The sequence below is a fragment of the Ctenopharyngodon idella genome, chromosome 16 (assembly GCF_019924925.1).
Source record: "Ctenopharyngodon idella isolate HZGC_01 chromosome 16, HZGC01, whole genome shotgun sequence".
In the NCBI taxonomy this organism is placed as follows: Eukaryota; Metazoa; Chordata; class Actinopteri; order Cypriniformes; family Xenocyprididae; genus Ctenopharyngodon; species Ctenopharyngodon idella.
The window spans coordinates 28,230,378-28,248,479 of NC_067235.1; the positions used below are offsets into that span (position 1 = coordinate 28,230,378).

Below are 18,102 nucleotides of genomic sequence, written 5' to 3' on the forward strand. Positions count from 1 at the left end.
TGAAGAGAGTTCAAATTTCCTTTTTCTATTTCTGTAGATTCCCATCCCATGACAGTTGACTTCTTTATGAATGAATATGAACAAATCGACACATGAATGTAAAAGATGAACTGGTTTTGAAGCTTTAATAAGGTGCCAAAACAAAGATGTTAAGGGGAATAAACGACTACAGACCATACATAACACCCAAATCAGCCATCTTCAAAAATCCATTGTTTCTCTTTCAAACATAGTTTAACTAGAAAGAACAATTCACTCTCATGTAGTTTAACTGCCTTACAAAAAACCTCATGGAAAGTTACAAGAACTGAAACATCATAGCTAGTTTTGCGGTCTGTCAGCGAGATTCCTTTGGACAGTATCTTTTGGCTTTAATAATCTATTACTGTCTCCTAAAAAAATCTCCATCTGAGAGCAATTTCTAATCAAAAACGTAAGCCACAGTTTCGTTATCCTTTGCAGTAAGGTGAATATGTCATGTTTAAAAGATTTGTTTACCCCAAAATAAAATTGTGTCATCGTTTACTCCCCTTGTGTTGTAGTAAACCTGTGTGATTTTTACAAAAGAACATATTTTGAATCAAATTTAAGTCACAAGTTTTTTATTCAATGTTAAATGCTTTTTTAGATTATTCTGGCCCAATATTTAAATGTGTAATACACAAATTAGTGATGCCGCATGCCATTAGTTCTCACATGCCAATGCTGCATCAAATTTGAATATGCATATGTATTGAATATTTGAATATTTAGTGCAAATAAGATACAAGAGGGAGTCAAGAGGAATATTTTGAGCAAATAATGATTTAAGTTATGGACAGTTTCTCATATAAACTATCATATGGCTGCAGAATACTTTGAAAATAGCACACAAGTTGTTTGGACTACTTTAATGTGAGTTACCATGTTGTTTTGGAGCTTGGCACTTTCACTGTGTGAAAATCAGCAATGGCGACATTCTGCAAAATATGTCACATGGGTACAAATCACACGGGTTTGGAACAACATGAAGGAGAATCAAATATTTTGTTTTTGTTGATTTATTACTTTAAGACTCTAACTGGATTAAAATTGGTCATTTCCTATTTCTGTCAATAGGATATATCACATTAACATGAGCATTAATCTGTTTCAAGAATAAAGCAGCAGACTAGTACTAACAGCAGAGTGGAAAAGATGATTTGAGCAGGTAGCAAATAAAATATGCATTAAAACAAGAAAAACACTGAGTGAGCTTTAAAGGGTTAGTTCACACAAAAAAAATGAAATTAATGTCATTAATTGCTCACCCTCATGCCGTTCCACACCCGTAAGACCTTCGTTCATCTTCGGAACACAAATTAAGATATTTTTGTTTAAATCCGATGGCTCAGTGAGGCCTACATAGCCAGCAATGACATTTCCTCTCTCAAGATCCATTAATGTACTAAAAACATACTTAAATCAGTTCATGTGACTACAGTCCTTCAATATTAATATAATAAAGCGACGAGAATATTTTTGGTGCGGCAAAAAAACTAAATAACGACTTCTATAGTGATGGCCGATTTCAAAACACTGCTTCAGGAAGTCACGTGATTTTAGCAGTTTGACACACGATCCGAATCATGATTCGACACGCTGATTCATAACGCTCCGAAGCTTCCTGACGCAGTGTTTTGAAATCGGCCATCACTATATAAGTCGTTATTTCGGCGCACCAAAAATATTCTTGTCGCTTTATAATATTAATATTGAACCACTGTACTCACATGAATTGATTTAAATATGTTTTTAGTACATTAATGGATCTTGAGAGAGGAAATGTCATTGCTGGCTATGAAGGCCTCACTGAGCCATCGGATTTCAACAAAAATATCTTAATTTGTGTTCCGAAAATGAACGAAGGTCTTACGGGTGTGGAACGGCATTAGGGTGAGTAATAAATGACATTATTTTCATTTTTGGGTGAACTAACCCTTTAAGGTAATATCACAATAGCACATAAGAGATGTAAATCTCTCATTATAACTATCATTAAGCTATCAAAAGAGTTTAAAATGCTCTGTTTTGGTCCACACAATGACAGTAGAGGGAATCCCTCAGCTGGTGACAAGTTAAGTGCTTTCATACCTGAACTTAACATTAGAAGCTATAAATAATTATGCTTTTTATTTTTGGTAAAAAACAAAAAGAAAACACACGTGAACATACCCAGTTAAGAGATTAAAGCAACAATGCAGCTCTATGGAAAAACAGAAACTCATCCAACAAAAATATAAAATTAAAGCTTATAATGCAGTTAAAGCTCAAGTCAAGGAATAAATAATACATAAATCCCTAACAATATATGGTTCCTTGTATGTTCCTCCACCATGTAGAAGTGACAGTCCCAGTGCAACTAACAGAAAGCCCTAATTCTCATTCACTCCTCCTCTTCATCCTCATGGGAGGGGCCTCTGAGTGAGGCGGGGCCTATAGGCTCATCCTCATGCATATGCTCAATAGCTACTATGCCGGTGAGGAGAGCGTAGCTCAACATTGCTGCCACAGCAACCAGCACTGACAGCAGCTGCTTGCGTCTCTTGTATGGCTCGTTGTCAAAGTCGCTCCCCTGCTGTGTGCTGGACACCGGACGACTGACGCCTTCTGTACACAGAACAGACACGAACAGAACCCAGTATGAATCAAAAACTTCTCTTATTCTAGAGACAGAAGAGTAACATGATGCACATTTTGTTCTTCGCAAACACTTTATTGTAGTTGTTGGTTGCCCACCTTTACTCTCACTGGGGAAGTACAGGCTCAGGATGTTAGAGCAATATGTGTTCAAGTTGTCCAGATTCTTCAAGTTCTGCTGCACTCGGCAGTTAGGCAGTCGGATCTTAATAAGTGGCGCTAGATGACCAAACACATACGCATCCAGAGAAGAGGGCCTTTAACACACACAAAGACATCAAATGTATATCAAAACGTGTATTACACCTAACCCATAATCAACCAAGAGTCTCGAAGTGAAGCTCAAAGATCAACTTTGATGTGTAAAACGCATTGCAGTTTTCAAACTATAGGACTTACGAATCTCCAAAGAAGAATTTGTTTGATCCCAGGCGCTGAGAGAGAAGATTCAGGCACTCCAGAGCATCTTGGTAAAGCTGGAGGGAAAGATAGAGAGTCACAGACAATAGAGACAGAGAGGACGTAGAAGAAACAACTAGATTACAGATTCCTACGTCCTTGTTTATTCATGTCAGCCATTATGTATATATACATATACATTGAACATATTACGATGTTATGATGAACTATATGCTTTTCTCCACTGATGTTCTGAGTTGTTCAAAGTGTTTGTAAGGAAAAGGATTTTTAGAAGGCAGCTGTCTGACTCAGAGATGAACGGGAACATGGTTTGTGTAACATTAGCAACACATTATCAGCTTGATAACATAGTCGAGCAAAAGTCTAATCATATTAATTAGTTATGTGTCCGACGTTGTAAAATGCGATACAATTGTGCAGCATTTACCTCAGTAAGTTGACCGAGTGGATCTCTGCGCTTGTGCGAGTGAGTGGAGGTGGGGCTAATTAGCATATTCATAGATCCACGTATACTAAATAAATCAAGGGTGTAGAGTTATATTCAAGCTATTTTAAGGTATGTATTTTTTTTTTCTCCACAGGAAAAAAACGTTTAAATATGTCATTTTGGTGATCAAAGATGAGTTTTAAGGGATAAAATTATTGACTACAGGGGAACTTTAATAATCGTTCTATGAAAAATCTATGAGAATAGGGCAGTCTAACGATAACGGCTGATGAACAAAAACACTGACAGCCAACCAGAATCAACCTGACTTTAAAGAGCTTGAGCATTTAAAGCAGCAGACGACTCTTAGGGTAACTGCAGGGTGTGCATATTTATAAACACAACGATATTATGCGTTGGTGTGAATGCTAATATAGTTATAGGTGTGACTGGGCCTAAGCAAAATCATACATTACATACATTACAAGCAAAATCATTGAAAATAGAATTTTGTTCAGTCGTAGTGAGCAGATCACAAGCACGCACTCAAAGTATGACTCATGACTCAAAATATCATAAGCAGAGTTGTTTTCTAACTCTAGCAACTAGTTCTCTGCCAGAACGGAACTTCTGCTCTATCTGAGCCCAGATTCCTCACATATGCTGATTTATCAGTGAACTCTTCAGGGACCAGAACACTGTTGGCTCAGGCTAGAGTCTAACAGCCGCCCTGTTCTCTCAAGGAGGGTGTTAGTGTCACAACAGCCCACCCACCATCTGATGCCCATTGCACAGCACATAAAAACCAAACACTATCAAGCACAATATCCAGAATCCCACCTGAAGAACATGCAGAAAATCTCTTATCTCACCTCCTTCTCTGCCTCTTCTCCCGCCTCCAGCGCGCTGTTTCCTCGGATCAGACGGAGTCGCTCCAGCTGCCTGTTCTGCATGCGGCCCGGCAGGAAGAAATTGAGTGGGAAGGACATATTCTCTCCGTACCAGCGGCGCGTCACCTCCACGTAGTTCTTAGGATCAATCCATAAAGCGTAGATCTGGTGAGACATGAGAAGAGAGTTTGAGCTCATACCCACCAAAACTATCATCTTCAAGTTTCAGTATTCGAATCTTACCAGCGCAGGCAAAAGTCGCTCCTCCAGCAGCGAGATAAAGGCCAGCGTGTCTGCGCCCTCTTTGGCCGAGAGATCATAGTCTGCATTGTATTTCTGAAAGACAAAATTACAGCATTACTACTACTTCTGCTATTATTCAGACAAACAGGTAGGCCCTTTCCAAAGTCACGCCATGTCAGGCCGTTCAACCAAGGGCCAGTGTTTACAACCTACGAAATGTATTTTTGTAGACCAGCCCGGAAGTAAGCATCACCTGGTTCCCTTGACAAAAAGCCAGAAGAATATTTCCTTTGGCTTTTGGATTACTGCAGAAAATAAGCTCTGTGACCAACAAAAGTTTGTTCATCAAGATATTCTTCATAAATAAACAACATTTGTGAGTTTTTAGGCCTAATTAGAAGCAGCACAACTACACCACGGTTGCACGACTTCAACATCGCCGCCCCCAAGATTTAATCTTAATTCAAATTCTACAAGTTGGAAAGTTTGAGTTTAATAGTTTGCAAGAGTGTGAGGCTGTGAAAGCAGACTAGTGAGTAAATGAGTTTTCATGTTTGGTGTGATGACCTTTAACGTTCCCGGCAACATCTGCAATCGCATTTAGCCACTTGTTAGCAACCGCCTTTAAAGGGGACCTATTATGCCCCTTTTTACAAAATGGAATATAAGTCTCAGGTGTCCCCAGAATGTGTCTGAAGTTTCAGCTAAAAATACCCTATGGATTTTGTATTATACCATGTTTTAACTGCCTATTTTTGAGTGGGAGAAAAAATGCGCTGATTTGGTGTGTGTACCTTTAAATGCAAATGAGCTCGTGCTCCCTGCCCCCAAGCTCGCAATTCCAATACTCTGAGGCATAAACAATACAGGAGAAGCTCACACAGCAAATATAACTATCAAAATGGCTCATTACAAACTGTTTGTGATGCAGCATATCAGATCACGTAGATGGCATGTATTTTGTGGATATTTGCGAACATTCGATTCTGAATGAGTTTGATAGCGTGCTGCACGGCTTACGTGGCTAAAGCTACACAATGTTGGAGAGACTCAATAAGAATGAAGATGCGTTTATGAATTAAACAGACTGCAAGCGTTTGAAAATTAAAATAATGACATGGCTAATGACAATGGTAACTTTAGCCACATTTAACAGTATATTAACAACATGCTAACCAGAATTTGCAAACATCACAAAATATATATGAAATTGGATCATGAACAGTTGGTATCGATCCATCTTTGAGAATCTTTGAGAAACTTCTGTGCCAATCCTGTGTTTTACTGACCCTCGTGTGCAAAGCAGTCTGGTGTAAAATGACTTGCACATACTGCATACTGAATTTATTTGGACACATTCCCTTCGTAATAAAATTACACCACTGCGTCCTTAGTGGCTCAGATTCCAGGAGTTTATGGAGACTCATATGTTTACTATTATAGCCGTTAACAGATCAGTGATAATGTTTACATAGCTGAGACATATCACGAGCTCAGAGATGGTCGTTCATGAGTGCTGCTGTCCTGCAGAGCTTTGCTCCGACCCAACTCACCTTCCTTCACATAGCTGTGCAGCTGCACCAGAGGGCTACGTTTCCCAAAGGCATCGTAACCCTAAGTTGATCGTAGAGACCATTGGTGGCAATTGTTCTACGATCAACTTAGGCTTACGCAAGGCTGTAACCATGTCTTGAACATTGGGGGGTACTTGTTTAAATGATAGCATATTTTCAATGCAAAATGGAGAAATTCAATAAAAAAAGTTGAGCAGTTTGCAACACTGTATACTACTGTGGGTCGTTAAACATATCCACCATAAAACAGCTGTCAAATATTAAATGTTTAGCTACTTATATCTTACCACGCACACACTCTTTCACTGTAAAAACTAAAACAGTCACGTTGGAATCAACACTTATCTTCTGTAAATAGAAAGCACCGCCTTCTTTGATCTGATTGGCCATCACTTTGACATTGATGAGCGCTATTAGACCACTGAGGCAGACCGGCCCAAAAATGTAACTTTTTAAACTGTCTTTCATCCTAACAACAAAGAAAGCAGTGCGTAATGGAGAGCAGCATTAAGAAATATCAAATATTAGGGGGGACAATTCGGCCATTTCCAATTATTGGGGGGTACTTGTCCCCCTCAGTCACTATGGTGGTTATGGCCTTGGCTTACAGTGCTTTTGGGAAACGTAGCCCAGGTCCAGTGCTACTGGTACACTGTTGTCGCTTGCGAAAACAAAATGGCGGCGCCGTGGGTGGAAACATTTAGATTAAGGGGCGGTAATATTATAATAAGATTCCCTTCCTTTGTCACTAAGGGAGCTAAATCTGAGCAGCTCGTTTTTTCACATGCTTGCAGAGAAAGGCTTACCAAAAAACAAAGTTACTGGGTTGCCCTTTTTCACATTTTCTGGGTTGGTAGATGCACCATGGACTCGATTATAGCACTTAAACACGGAAAAAGTCAGATTTTCATGATATGTCCCCTGATGTATTTTGTTTAGTAGAATAAAACATGTTGCGATTGTGTTAACCACAGTTCATATGTCAGCCACTTAACCAAAAGGAGAAGAAAAGTTGTGTAGTTTTTATGAATAAAGCTGCAAACATTGACTTGATCTGTGTATGCTTTTGACTCTGGGTTGAACAGCACTACTACCTGACAGAATGAGAGGCAAGAAACATAATTCTAGAAAGGGATTTAATTATGCACATAATTAAAACCTTTCCTGAAAACACATGCTTATTTTGTCTCATTCCAAACACATTTAATGGGTACCTTCATTGTGCAATCAAACATGATTAATGAGAAAATTAGGCTTTGTTTGGAACAAAATGCACCCATGAAGAGTGAAATATACAGGGACACTTGTACAATTCTTGATGAAAAGCGAAATGAGATCATGGCAGCAGTAAGGCAAAGGAGGTTTTTGCGGGTGTGAGATAATCACCTGTTTCCTCAGCTGAATGATGATCTGACTGGGTTGAGAGCAGCTGCCTTCCTCTTTTATCCTGAGAGCAGGTAGTGAACCTTCAGTGAAGACATTAACAACATTGTTTTTGCCTGGATGAGGCACCAAAATATTACAACACTATCATTCTGGCACAACACTACCGTTCACAAATTTCAGCTCGGTTAAAAATTTTTTTATAAGAAGTCTAATAAGAAGCTCAACAAGCTGCATTTATTTGACCAAAACACAGCAAAGACAGGAATATTGTAAAATATTATTACAATTTTAAAAAGTCAAAAGTCTGCTAAAATGTAATAAACAGGCTAATTAACTGTCATGCTTTTGATAGGTCTTTAATTTTTATTTAATTTTTTTTTGTAAAGAATGGCAAAGTTAATGCTGCATGGGCCAGTACACGGGTCAAAGGGTTTGCCCAGTATGAATCTGTTTAGAGAGCATTGGTATTCAAAATGGAATAAAAAGAAACTTGGAAGAATTCAGGAGCCAAGGAAAATAATAATGGAGATAGACAAGAATGTGGAAAGAGAAAGATACAGACGCAAGTTATCAGCAGCTCGGCAGGAAAGAGGAAGAGGCCTGTGTGCTTCAGTTAAAACATGCTAAATGATCCTCTTTAATGAATGTGTAGTGTCTGCCAAGAAACAGATTGTTAAAACTGGGCCTACTTACCTGTGGGGCTTCTCCAGGGGTTAGAAATCTTGTGAATTTTGAGCGGAGCTCCAGCGAAGCGAGCATATGCCTGGAAAATGATATAAAAGACATTATTATTATTATTATTGCCAAGCTACAGTTATAAATTTTATGCTAGAAGCAATTTGAGGTATTATTTATGTTCTAGCACAAACAGACAAACCAATAACACTACTACTACACAGCCTCACAACAACATGATATCAAGTAGCAACAAAGAACACAACCCGAATAAACAATAGCTAGTTAACTACACCAAAAGCAACAACACAAACCAGTTCCGTTTAGCTCTTGGACAGGGTTAGTTCTTGGATGGGATGCCTCGTTTTACGACGACATCTGATAAAGTAGGACGTAATTTCACATTCCAGCACATGCAGCTGAGAGCTGCCAGATCCAGCACTTCACACCTGGCTCAGAACATCAGCACATCGTTTAGCAGATTCTTTCCACTGAAAGCATTGTATACTACTGATCAGTGGGGTTAAATGCCCTTGAGCGATTCCTTTAAACTTCAGGCTGAAGCCAAGAATGACTCAAGAATTATCAGCCTCCATTTCTAAAGGGATAGTTCACCCAAAAATAAAAATTACAACATTATTTACTCATCCTCATGTGATTTTTGAAGAATCTTCATGCAGCTCTTGAACAACTAACCATGACTGTGTCCAAATGTCATAAAATGTAGTTATTAAAATAAAATAAACAGAAAATGATACAGTGGATAACTTAAAGGGGATCTATAATGCCCCTTTTACAAGATGTAATGAGTCTCTGGTGTCCCCAGAATGTGTCTGTGAAGTTTCAGCTCAAAATACCCCACAGATCATTTATTATAGCTTTTCAAATTGTGAGCAAAAGCACGCCGTTTTTGTATGCTCCTTTAAATACAAATGAGCTGCTGCTCCCTTCCCCTTTTCCAAAAGGGGCGAAGCTTTAACAGCTTACACTTCAGTTGCTCAACAACAACAAAGCTGGAGAATCTCATGCAGCCAAAATGATGATTGTCAGTAACGTGTCCAGCCTTACACTGTTCAAACCAGAATCGGACACTGATGGAGAGGGAAGAAGTTACAACTTTTAGAGCGGGACGTTACTGAATGGTTAGTGGATAAATGTATGTAGTTGCTGTGGAGTTGATTCAACTCATCGACTAGCATGTTAATCTTTTGTGAAAATCCAGCGTTGAACTGACCCTCATTTGTGAAGCAGTCTGGTGTAAAATGACGGCATGGAAACACTCTACTACAACAACTCAGGGGCAGGGTTTATGTAAATTTTAGGGTTAGTGATGTCACTAAACCAGGAAGAAGCTTGTTGTAGTCTCTACCAGCTGTTTGTTGTAGTCCTTAAACAGAGAATTCTTTAAAAGAAAATATCTCCCTTTGCATTGAACTTTGAGCATCGTAACTTTGCAGATGTTGTTTATGCTCAAACAGCAACATTACACATTAACTGAAGTTAAAAAAGTGAAATCATAATCAACCACCTCTTTACGTAAATCATTTTAATTTCACTTTCCAGTGACCCTACATAGTATAAGTTGGTATAGAATATGGATGGACATAATTATCCAATAAAATTATGCCATGTCTGTCCCTCAGACATATTTTATTATGTAAGAGACATGGAATATAGTGCATGAATATGAACTTTTTTATGCTAGTTTTGGAGCTTTCGTCACAATATATTGTCCTTTAATGGAAAATAACTGCATAAAGATGCTTCAAATCTTTTCCTGTGTTTCAGTAAAAAAACAGCCACAGAATACCAGCAGAATTTTCATTTCTGGATGATTTCTTTAACATTAGGCTGCCAGCACTCACAGAACTCTAAAACTCACAGTTACTGTAAAAGGGGGAGAGGAAACTCAGATTTGTGGAAAGAGCTGAGTATTGAGTTCTGAGATTTTCTCCTTTTCCCGGTTGCAGTTGCGCGGTGAGCTGGAAAAGCACAGTTAACTCCATCAAAGGCTGACATCATAACCTCAGATTTATTACTAGATTGATTCCTACAGCATCCTAAATTGTTGCTCGTAAAGTGGAGAGGATCAAGTTTGGAAATAAATCATTCCTACGTGAACAACTGGTATAGTCCAAAAAAAACACAAGAAGGAAAACTACAGCTGGCTGAAGTCTACTTTGCCCACAGTAAAAGCAGTTCATCAGACTCCTGCTGTACACATAAACACACTCAAATTAGGCCACGGATGACAGAACAGCTTCTCTTGAAAGTGCAGATGGAAATAATTAGTTTGAGCCTTCCATAAGATCCTTAAATAGAGTGGCGCAGATTATGATTGGGCTGTCCTGATTTTGAGCCCTGCCCAGGTCTTGCTGTGCATCCAATCACTGCTTTGTCGTTAAGAGAGTGTTAATACACCAACAAATAGCAGCCACAGCAGGGGTTAAATCATCAATAATCAAACGCTAATGTAAATGTTTTTGCTGAACAGTAACATTTCATTGTTTTTCCACATCAGAGCAATTTTTCATTCATTTTAACATCTAAAGGTGCACCAAGTAACTAAATAGTAAGTTTACTATGAAAAGAAAAGCATAGCTCTTTTAACAAGATTACACTGGATACATTTTAGTATAAATTAATAGACCACTGCAAAACATCAAGCATAACATAAAGAAATAAAGAAATAAAATGACTTCCTAAATGTCAAAAAAGCATACTATAGGTTTAAGATAACATCACAAGTAATCTCTTGGCCTGTCATAATTATTACACAATTGCCTGTTCAGATTATTTGATGTATTGTTATATTATTATTTTTAATAATTATTATGTTATATGATATTATAATTTGGTCAAATAATGTTAAATTCCATTGATAATTGCAAAAATAAAATAAATAAATCTTTGTTTTGAATAAGCAACCTCTAGTGGTGAAAAATTACATATTGTACCTTTAAAAGATGTATAATATGCATACACTGCAAGAATAATGAAAAAAATAATAATTAAATCAATCACAATTACTTGCACAACAGTTTATCACTGTCAAAAATGTTATGATGTTATAATGCTACGACGGGCCTAACTTCAAGTTGGCAGCTGACGGGCAAATCTCCAAACATCCTCAGGCCTTCACATGCAGTCACAATTTAATGCAACTATATCCTTCCTGGTGCAGTGAGATAATCTGGAAAATTCTGAATGAACTTCACATTACCAAACCATCAGACAGAGGGAGCAAAACATGCCTGCGGTTTTTAAAGCGCCCTCAGTAGGTGCAGACAGACTGTAACGCACAGACATCAACCCGACCGCTGGCGAACTGGAAAAATCCCACAACACTCAGAGAGTCCAAAACACACAGTACTGATGTAACCTAATCACTTTAACATGCGTTTTCAGCAATAGTAACCTGGTTCTGTGCCCACACACAACCTTTGTTGATTAGGAATAAAATGGATCTGAATTCAGTCACTGAATGGGAGATGAGATTGATGCTAACTCCAGATGACAGTGGTGGGTTTGTGGTTTACAGTAGCACAGACAGGTGGCGCCCTGGTGTGACCAAACTGAAGTGGAAAAATAAGAAAAAGTGGAGGAAACTTCCCACATAATGATTCATGCAATAAAAATATCTGTTGATAAGCACCTTGGCTTTGGAAAAAAACTGAGATATGAATTTCAGCTTGAAACATAAAGAGTAAACAGTGGAGATTTGCAGTTTCAAAGGGCAGCATGATCTGACTGGTATTTAGACAGGGTCATGTGAGGCCCTGGGCAACCGTAGTGGCAGACCTCTTTTCCTACCCCTCTGACTAAAAACCCCAAAAAAAAAAAACAATGAGTATACATAATTTGGTATGCTATAAATAAAATGGATAAATATAGTAGCTGGGGCCTAGTGATCATCTTGATAATCTCCAGACTTTCATTCTGGAAAATGTTATGTTTCACAGAACAGAGAAATTAAACAAATAAATATTATTATTATTATTATTATTATTATAATAACACGAATAATAATACTAATAATAATAGTAAATATTAAATATATTATACAAAAATGCATATATATATATATATATATATATATATATATATATATATATATATATATATATATACATACATACATACATACATACATACACAATAAACAGCTGAGACCACTACTCACATAAAACTATATTTCTATATTTAAAGATTTGAAGTGCCTTGTATTTAAATAACACGCTTATGACACAAATATGGTTATATATAAGGCATGACTATCAGACTATGTGATATCACTGTACCATGGTACCCACACTGTAGTAAGGGCGGTACCGAGCCGAATCGCTGTACAAACATGGACAAGTGAGCAGAACCCAACCCATATAAATATCCAGTCTACATGAGCCTGTGATGAAAACTCACCAGCACGATGAGGCAGTCCGTATTTACTGACGGTAAACCCAAACCAGCCTTCCAGCAAAACAGCTCACAGGGAGCCGCCATCTTCACAAACCAAACACCTTTGACCCGGAGCTGCTGCTGCGTTGACAAATAAAAGTCCCAATAACTTTGTGGATGTGTTCTACTCACAGGTGAACAGACAGCTATGTTTACATGCACTCTTGTTTCAATCGGAATGAATTCATTCCGACTGATGAATCTGACGGAAAGAAAAGTGATCGGTTTGATCGTGTAGTAGGGGTATTTCGGAACGCATATTTTAAGTCTGTGGGTGTGTAAAATAGTTTGTGATATGTTCATACATGCCGCACTTGTAATTTTATTAATTTATTAATTTAATAATTAACTTCAGCAAGTTGTAATTTCATCAAGACAAAAGATTTTTAATTTAAATAAATGCTGTTCTTCTGAACTTCCTAATCATTAAAGAATCCTGGAAAAAACACACAACTGTTTTCAACATTGATGAGAATAATTTGAACTATTTCTTGAGCACCAAATCGGCATATTAGTAAGATTTCTGAAGGACAATGTGAGATGTGGGACTAATGATGAAAATACAGCTTTTCCATCACAGGAATAAATTGCACTTTATAATATATTAAAATATAAAACAGTTCATTTAAATTGTAATAGCATTTCAGAATATTACTGATTTAATGTATTTTTTTTATCAAATAAATGCAGCCTTGGTGAGCATTTTTTTTTTTTTTTTTAAACAGTAGTGTATGTTCATGTATATATATATTTTTTTACTTTTGTAGTAACAATAAGTGTATTGTGTCTTGGCAGAAACCAAGACACAATACAAGATGCAATTTGGTTACCATGGCATTAGTTTTTTTTATTTATTTTTTTTATTAAATGCTTGAAAAAAAAAAAACAGTAACAACAATTGTCACCATTGTCATATCATAACAATAAAACAATACGCCAGAGTCCACCAGTCTTTCAGTCCAGATTACCATGGCATTAGTCTCACGTAGCCAGACCTTCAGACTGACGGCAGAAGGTCTGGACTCTATCGCAGCTTTCATTGGCCAAGGACCGCCCAAGAGGACGTTTGACTGACATGTAATGCAACCAATCACAGTTTGTTTTGTTACGCGTCATGTTTAAGAGCGTGAAAATGTGAAGTCGATGTCCCTAAAATAACAGACCTGCGTGCATAATAAATTATTCATTCAAGAACGTTGAGCAATTTTACTGCAACAATGGAGCCACAAACTTTACATACTTTTGAAAATCCAGTGTTTAGTTGATCCTGGAAAGCGCTCATTGTCACAGTTATAAACAGGGGGTTTGGCATCACGGTGTTTGTTTCCAGGAGGACCGTTAAAGAACGCAACACAAACATCTCCCGGACATCCTGTAGAATTCAACCAACCAGATGAAGACTTCGAAAATCCTGAAGTGTTTCCAGATAAGTGTGCCATATGCATCAGACGTTCAGCCAATGATCCGTGGGCGTGACGTCTGAGGCTGAGACTAACATGGCATGATTTTTAAAGTAATTTAATTGAACTGTGTGTCATTAGGCTTGTTCGAGATGCGTCGGCGCTGCGCAGACTGATCAGCGTATGACATCAAAGTACCGCGAGAGAGATTCAAAACCATAAGGAGTCGTTTGCTCTCCAAATGCTTTTGCGGTACTTTGATGTCATATGCCGATCGGTCTGCACAGAGCCGATGCATCTCGAACAAGCCTAACATGTTATATCATTGCTTGAAGTGGGCTTGTAGGAAAGAGCGGAGACTTCATCCCTTGGCCAAACGGACAATCAGCTGCATATGTTGCAACTCTCCATCCCAGGAATCTGCCAAGAATTCATGAGAAAAAACCACATGCACACATGATGACATCATCTCCAGAGACCCAAGGGACTGATAGAGTCCAGTACATTCCTGTTCAGGCCAAGAGTACCCATCCCGTCCGTTTGTGTGAACTCTGAGTTAGTTTCAGTAATCCTCTTCGCTTTCTTTAGACCACATTTACTCAATCTATGGCCTGAAAAAAAATCACATATGTAACCACTTAATGTAACTGTGTGTTCCCATTTAGATAATTAAGTTTCATCAAGGGTGAAGACAAAAAAAGTTCAACATATTGTGAAAATCTCTGGAAAAGGGCTTTGGGCATCGTTGGGACATTCTAGAATTCTTTGAAATTGTTCCAAGAACAACTAAAGGACAAAAGGAGCCTTGCACATTTTCACTATGTGCACTTAGTACTTATTTCTAAAAGACATGCAATAATTTTTCTGACATTAAAATATTTTTAAAAGAAATTAATAGTACTTTTAATAGTACTTAAAAAAAATATGCACACCTGCACCAGCCAAGCAACTGCCATGAATGGAAATGCTGATGGATAATGTTCTCCAGATTTCATAGACCACATTGTGTGCATTTTTAAATATTCAAAAACACAAGACTGGAAAATAAACTAAAATAGCAAATAAGACACTGAAGAGTGTAAATTCTGTCACTAAACTTGAGCGTCTCTAAACATTTCAGACTGTGTGGTAAGATGACGTCCTTCCTCCCACGAGCAAACATCAGGGTGGCATAAAGCACTTCACTGAAGCCCTGTGGAAAAACCAAATGACCCATTTAACAACTCAAATTTCAGACACAGACAAATACTCAAACCTCAAGTGAATAAAACATCACTGACCCGAGGGGAAGAGTTCTTACCACAGCGTCTCTGACCTGGAGAAAAAAAACATCAAGGAGTTTAAAATATTTATGTGAATGCAGATGATTTTGTTGAACATTCTGACACAAACATGCCACAATAATAATTTAACTTTAATGCAACTGGCAACCCAGTTCTGGCAAGGTTCTCTCAAATTTATGAACAAACGTTCTTCCAGTAACATTAATAGAACGTTTGTTCAGAGTTATCTGGTCTTTAATAATATTCTCAAAACATTAGCACAAAAACATTTATACACCGTTTATGGAATGTTTTTTCTGAAATGTTTTAGTTGGATTTTCCTCTAACGTTTTTTACATGTTACTTTTTCGGAGAACATTCAAAAGTAACAATCTCAAAATGTTTAAAGAATTATAAAATGGATTGTTTCCTTAATGTTCGCATAACCAAGAAAAAAAAAAAGGTTTTAAAACATTTTAAAAACTGGACGTTGTGAATGTTCAGAGAACATTCAGAAATAACGTTTTCATAACTTGTTAATGGAATGTTAGCAAAACGTTCTTAGAACACATTCGTGTTAGCTGGGAACACAGTAAGAGACTCTGTTATTATCTTATTTATCTGAGCGGATACTTAAAAAAGGCTGACAGATGTGGTTGAAATGGTCAGAAGGAGAGAGATGTCTCCTGCTAAAGCCAGAGGAAACACACACACACACACACACACACACACACACACACACACACACACACACACACACAAACTTACCCTGCTGGATAATGTCACTGCTGATGTCATAGATGATGTCATCACATACAATTCTGCAAAGGTGAGATGTGCTATTTATGGTGAGATGCTATGACCATAACGCTGAAAGCCAAACGTCTTCTGGAGAGAAACTGAATTTAAGGTGCATGAAATGCATTTAGACAAAACCTCATGTAAATATTTATGTCCATTCTGTTTATGTTTTTCCTCATTCTCTCACAATTTCATATCTCTATTCAAAGTAAATCAGATTTATATTGCACAGGCACTTGTGCATATCTACAGAACTGATTCAAATCAATGCTTTTAAAAGCACTGCCAAGTAACAATCTGTTGGGCTCAGATGTTGCTCTTTCATTGCTTGTGTGTTCTGTTTCATTAAAGGGAATCTATTATGCCCCTTTTACAAGATGTAATATGAGTCTCTGGCATCCCCAGAATGTGTCTGTGAAGTTTCAGCTCAAAATACCCCACAGATCATTTATTATAGCTTGTCAAATATGACCCTATTTAGGTGTGAGCAAAAACACACCATTTTTGTGTGTGCCCCTTTAAATGCAAATGAGCTGCTGCTCCCGGCTGCTTTCCAGAAGAGGGTGGAGCTTTAACAGCTCAACAACAACAAAGCTGGAGAATCTCACGCAGCCAAAATGATGATTGTCAGTAACGGTGTTCAGCCTTACATTGTTCAAACCGGAGTCGGACACTGATGGAGAGAAGTTACAACTTTTAGAATGCAACTGGACATTTCTGAATGGTTAATGGATAAATTTATGTAGTTGCTGTGGAGTTGATTCAACTCATCGACTAGCATGTGCCGTCATGTTAATCTTTTGTGCAAATCCAGCATTGAATTGACCCTCGTTTGTGAAGCAGTCCAGCATGGCAACAACACTCTACTACAACAACTCTTCCTCTTCCCAACATGGCAGGGGCAGGGTTTATGTAAATTTTAGGGTTAGTGATGTCACTAACCCGGGAAGAAGCTCATTGTAGTCCCTAAACAGAGAGTTCTTTAAAAGAAAAGATCTTCCTTTGCTTTGAACTTTGAGCGTCGTAACTTTGCAGATGTTGTTTATGCTCAAACAGCAACATTACACACTAACTAAAGTTAAAAAAAAAGTGAAATCATAATCAACCAACTTAAAAGTACCAACCCAGCAAACAGGGAACATTTAATGTAAAAGCTATAAACAAAACATTCCTCAAAGCAATTTTAAAAGAATATTTGTTCAAAGTTATCTGGTCTTTTAAAATGTTCTCATAAAGTTAGCACAAAAACATTATTTATACTTCATTCATGGAACTGTTTTTTTCTGGACATTCATCTAACGTTCTTTAAATGTTACTTGTTTCAGAACGTTCAGCGAACATTCAAAAGTAAAGTTCCCTAAATGTTTGCAAAATCATAAAATAGAATGTTCCCTAAATGTTTGCATAACCAATGTATAAAACGTTTTAAAAACTGGTCATTTTGAACATTCAGAAATAACATTTTAACAACTTAACGCCAAAATAGCAAAACATTGTCTCCGATGCTTTACCTAAAGTTTCTTGGAGGAAAAAAAAAAAAAAAAAAGAAATTGAAAAAAAAAAAAAACAGTCTAGACAAATGTTGACATCAAGAATATAGAGCTATAAAATCAATGTGGATAACATAGCTCAGATCATGGTCTTGGAGAAAAAAAAAAATCTTTTTAAAAAAGACTTGTGACAGACTAATTGGCAAATTTGAGCACAAAGTGAGACACTGTTGAGAACTCTTCTGAAACTCTACTGGAGTCATGTGGGATCACAGGTTTTTTTTTTTCTTTTCTCAGGAGAACCATCTGAAAAGCATGAGACATAAGAAAAAGTCTCCATTTAACCTAATTGCTGTCAAAAAGAAACAATCTCATTAGTGAGGTTTTATAAAATGCATCATCTTTTTTTTTTTACTCA

General features: G+C 37.4%; 1 protein-coding gene across 1 annotated transcript; it reads right to left on the reverse strand.

The window, feature by feature from the left end:
- Positions 1–2,136: 2,136 nt before the first annotated feature.
- On the reverse strand, positions 2,137–12,862 carry mtx1a (metaxin 1a). The gene is made up of 8 exons (XM_051864732.1): positions 12,696–12,862; positions 8,292–8,361; positions 7,599–7,678; positions 4,639–4,731; positions 4,378–4,560; positions 3,058–3,134; positions 2,758–2,915; positions 2,137–2,628 (listed from the first exon to the last, which is right to left on the reverse strand). The coding sequence occupies exons 1-8, from the start codon at positions 12,774–12,776 to the stop codon at positions 2,405–2,407; spliced, it is 966 nt and encodes a 321-aa protein (XP_051720692.1). The 5' UTR covers positions 12,777–12,862; the 3' UTR covers positions 2,137–2,404.
- Between the last annotated feature and the right edge of the window lie 5,240 nt (positions 12,863–18,102).